This window comes from Ostrea edulis, chromosome 2, assembly GCF_947568905.1.
Source record: "Ostrea edulis chromosome 2, xbOstEdul1.1, whole genome shotgun sequence".
NCBI lineage: Eukaryota > Metazoa > Mollusca > Bivalvia > Ostreida > Ostreidae > Ostrea > Ostrea edulis.
In genome coordinates this window covers 27,703,252-27,706,724 of record NC_079165.1, presented here as the reverse complement: position 1 = coordinate 27,706,724, position 3,473 = coordinate 27,703,252, and the positions used below count along the sequence as shown (strand labels likewise).

At 35.2% G+C, this 3,473-nt stretch overlaps 1 protein-coding gene across 1 annotated transcript; it reads right to left on the bottom strand.

The window, feature by feature from the left end:
- Positions 1 to 353: 353 nt before the first annotated feature.
- On the bottom strand, positions 354 to 2,376 carry LOC130052210 (serine protease inhibitor Cvsi-2-like). Its single transcript, XM_056156558.1, has 3 exons — positions 2,296 to 2,376; positions 849 to 968; positions 354 to 461 (listed from the first exon to the last, which is right to left on the bottom strand). The coding sequence occupies exons 1-3, from the start codon at positions 2,333 to 2,335 to the stop codon at positions 370 to 372; spliced, it is 252 nt and encodes an 83-aa protein (XP_056012533.1). The 5' UTR covers positions 2,336 to 2,376; the 3' UTR covers positions 354 to 369.
- Between the last annotated feature and the right edge of the window lie 1,097 nt (positions 2,377 to 3,473).

The window sequence follows — 3,473 nt, the reverse complement described above, 5'->3', positions numbered from 1 at the left end:
TTTAGTCTATGTATATATCCATATTTTTATGTTTGTGTTGCAAACTGTTTTCAGTGCTGCATGCGCATCTTAATATAGGTAGTCCCTGTGTATATATATGCATGACTTGTGATGTCTGTATTGATGTATGAGTCCTGTTTTATTTCAAATTTCTGTTTTTATGTCTATGCATCCAATTATATATCATTAGTGTTTTGTGTTTTTTTTTTAATGCTATATAGTCGGTTAAAGAGCTCTTAGCTCATGTTTATTGTTTACCTGTATATAGTTCCGACTTTAAATAAAAATTACTTACTTACTTACTTAACGTTGATTTCAATGTAAGAAGATATTTATCTAAAAGAAAAAAAAAGTTTTGAGAATAATCATTTATTGATGTCCACATCTACAATGACCATCGATACAATGGGGTCGTCCATGCGGGCACCTCTCATGACAATCAGGTCCCGTGCTGCAGGCTCCTGTAAAATGGAGGAAATCATGAAACATCTCAATAGTTTGATCTAAATCATTAAATTTACTCTTTTGGGGAATACATTAGGGTATGAACAGCGAGGCTTCATGAAAAGTATTTCGGCGTTTAGCACTTCATGAAAAATATGACGGTGTGAAGTGTTGCAGTTTATACCATCATATATTTTCAAATTTCTTATATTCTACTTTCATTTATGCTGAAATTTCAAGCTGAAATCCATGTCTTATATATATCTGTATTCATATGTGCATTGTTTAGAACTACAACGCATTCATGAGGAAATGGCTATCATTAGAAATTCTATAGAAATCAGAGGGAAAGATAATGGAAATATAAATCTCTATCATTAAGGAGATTAGTAATATGTATTCACCGCTTCCTATGGCTGGTGTGGTACACGTGCACAGACTGTCCACGCAGTGAAGCTCCGCCCCCGTGGGACACACCGTTAGTGAGCAGTCTCTAGGACCAGTTGTACAGACCTCGGCATATACTAAATACAGGAAGAGCAAACAGGCATTTAATGTAGGTCATTTAGTGATTAAGTAATCAGTTGCGAATCAATGAATGGAAAAGTACTTACTCCTCCAAATAGCTAACACTTCTCTCATTCAGAAATACTAATCGCCCCATCCAGATCAAAAATCAAACAACGAAAACAAAAAAGAAAACAATAGAACCACTAAACAGAACATAAAAAACAAAACACAGTAACAAAACAACCCCACCGCAAAACATGTGGTATACTAGAAGTTAGTTTGAAGATGTCTGTCTGATGCAATGGGGATGTCTCAGTATCCAATACGAATGAATAATTGTAAAATGAGTTGTTGTAGAAAATCAATCAAAAAATCAGCATTTTGTAATGATGTGGTTTTGAAAACGATCTGTCATTTGGTCAAATGCTATCTGACATGTTTGATACCAATTGTCGGGCTGTTCTTTGCATACTATGTTTAACACTAACTCAGCTCCGGATTATTCCGTTTATCTGAACAAGAGATAGACCTAGGGCTCACGACGGGTGTGACCAGTCGACAGTGGATGCTTTCTCATATGTACCTGATCATCTTTCAATAGAGCTAAGATGTTTAATTGAAAAAGCCTATGTATTGACTAATGGAACTCGCTCAATAAGATTAACAAAATTATTTAAAGTAAAGGGTGATATTGTGAAATTTTATATGATAATTCACAAGTTCCGTTTACGGATGTTTTAAAGAACAAATTAGAATTCAGTGGTGTGTCTTTCCGCAGCCCAGTTTTAAATGAATTATTTCTATCTTTGTCTGTCAATCGATTCAACGCAAAATAATACTTTAGCTTCTAATTGATGAAAATTAGATAAAAAAAAAACCGCGTAGATTTTTCGGAAATAGAACGATAATTTTAGGTGTACTAAGAGATAAATAAATAAATGAGGATAACAAACAGTGACCGGTCTCATAAATCCTAGAACAGATACAAAATCAAAAGAAAGGCAAACACAAACCCCTTGACACACCTGGGATCGTGTGTCTAGGAGGAGTTGACTGTTGACCGAACGTTGGGTGTGAACAAGGATACAACGGTTGTGTTTTCAAAAGAAGATTTTTATTGCATAGATATAGTGTGAGAGTGAAGGCGATTGACAGGAGTTTATTCAGGAAAAGACGATACCTGTTACGTACAGAGGCTTGAACACTGCATAAGAAATCAAACCTTTTTGACCGAGGAAAAGTTTTAAAAATCCTAAATATCTATGAGATTTGAAGGCACCTGTGCATTTGAAAGATTTGTTGTTGAAATTTGAGAGAATAACAATGAATGAAACTTCGTACCTGCAACGATCACGATAGCGAGAATTAAGACGACTTTCATGATGGAAACTTTGTTGTTGGTCTGTGGAAAGAATTCGACAGCTTGTTAGCGTTAAAAAATTATGTCATATATATATATACAGTGTATATACTGTCTGAGGTTAAAAGTAGAGGGCCAAAATGCTCTAATAATAGTACAACTTAATATCACGACACGGACGCGTCTCTATTGTCACGAGATGTACCAAACCACACACCTTGCCCAAAGATGAGTTTCCCAAACAGAATATTTCAAGACTTTATCCTTGATATTAGAATGATGTCATAGCCAGGAACAAATATACAGAAAATCAAGCGCAAGCTTAAATTTTCTCAAAGTGAACTAGAAAAAAAAACACCACTGTGTCTTCGAAATGTGCTTCGTATTTAGATATTGATGTTAACGGCAGCATAACTGAATTTTTTGACAAACGGGATGACTTCAGCTTCTCCATCTTCAGCTTCCCATAATCATCTAGCAATATTCCATTATCACCTGTATTCGATGTTTATGTGTAGAAATAGTATACATGTATACGACATCTCTGAAGATGTGTTATATCAACCTGACAAGAATATCCTATAAGTTACAAATTACAAATCACCAGCAAGGAATTTTGCATGTTAGCGAGATCCATCTTTATTTATTACAGTTATATATTGGTGTTTTTTTTTTTAAGATTAACTTCGGAATTCTGAAGCTGTAGGTCATGTATCACCACAGTATTGATGACTGATGACATCACACCACACATTAATGTTGACTGATGAGGGTGGGGTGATGTTGATTGTAATGTATGAATAGAGAACTTTCGTTTGGACTGCAATTCAATATTCAATAGTGAAGTCTGTAGTCCAACTTTGGAATGCCAAAAGGGAAGTAATAAGGTTTACTTAGGAGTTGTCTTTCATGTGAGTTAAACTGTAATGAAAAACGGCACCCATGTTTGCATCGGTCATGTAAATTATACACGGTCGTCAATGTGAAATTCACGACTTCAGAAAGACAGATGATTTGATCAATAGGACGACAAACTACGAAGGGTCAATCACACAGCACGAAATTTACGGGAAGATCAACAAGATAGCGAGAAACGTGAAACAATATGTATTATCGTCATGCAAAATTGTGAACGCAGACCATTCATACAGTGGGATGC

Bases quoted from the DNA above. Each gene is read 5' to 3' on its own strand.
- LOC130052210 (XM_056156558.1), bottom strand. From the start codon at position 2,335: ATGAAAGTCGTCTTAATTCTCGCTATCGTGATCGTTGCAG. The intron at 969-2,295 runs GTACGAAGTTTC...TCCTGTATTTAG, and splicing joins CGCTATCGTGATCGTTGCAG to TATATGCCGAGGTCTGTACA. The intron at 462-848 runs GTGAATACATAT...TCCATTTTACAG, and splicing joins CACACCAGCCATAGGAAGCG to GAGCCTGCAGCACGGGACCT.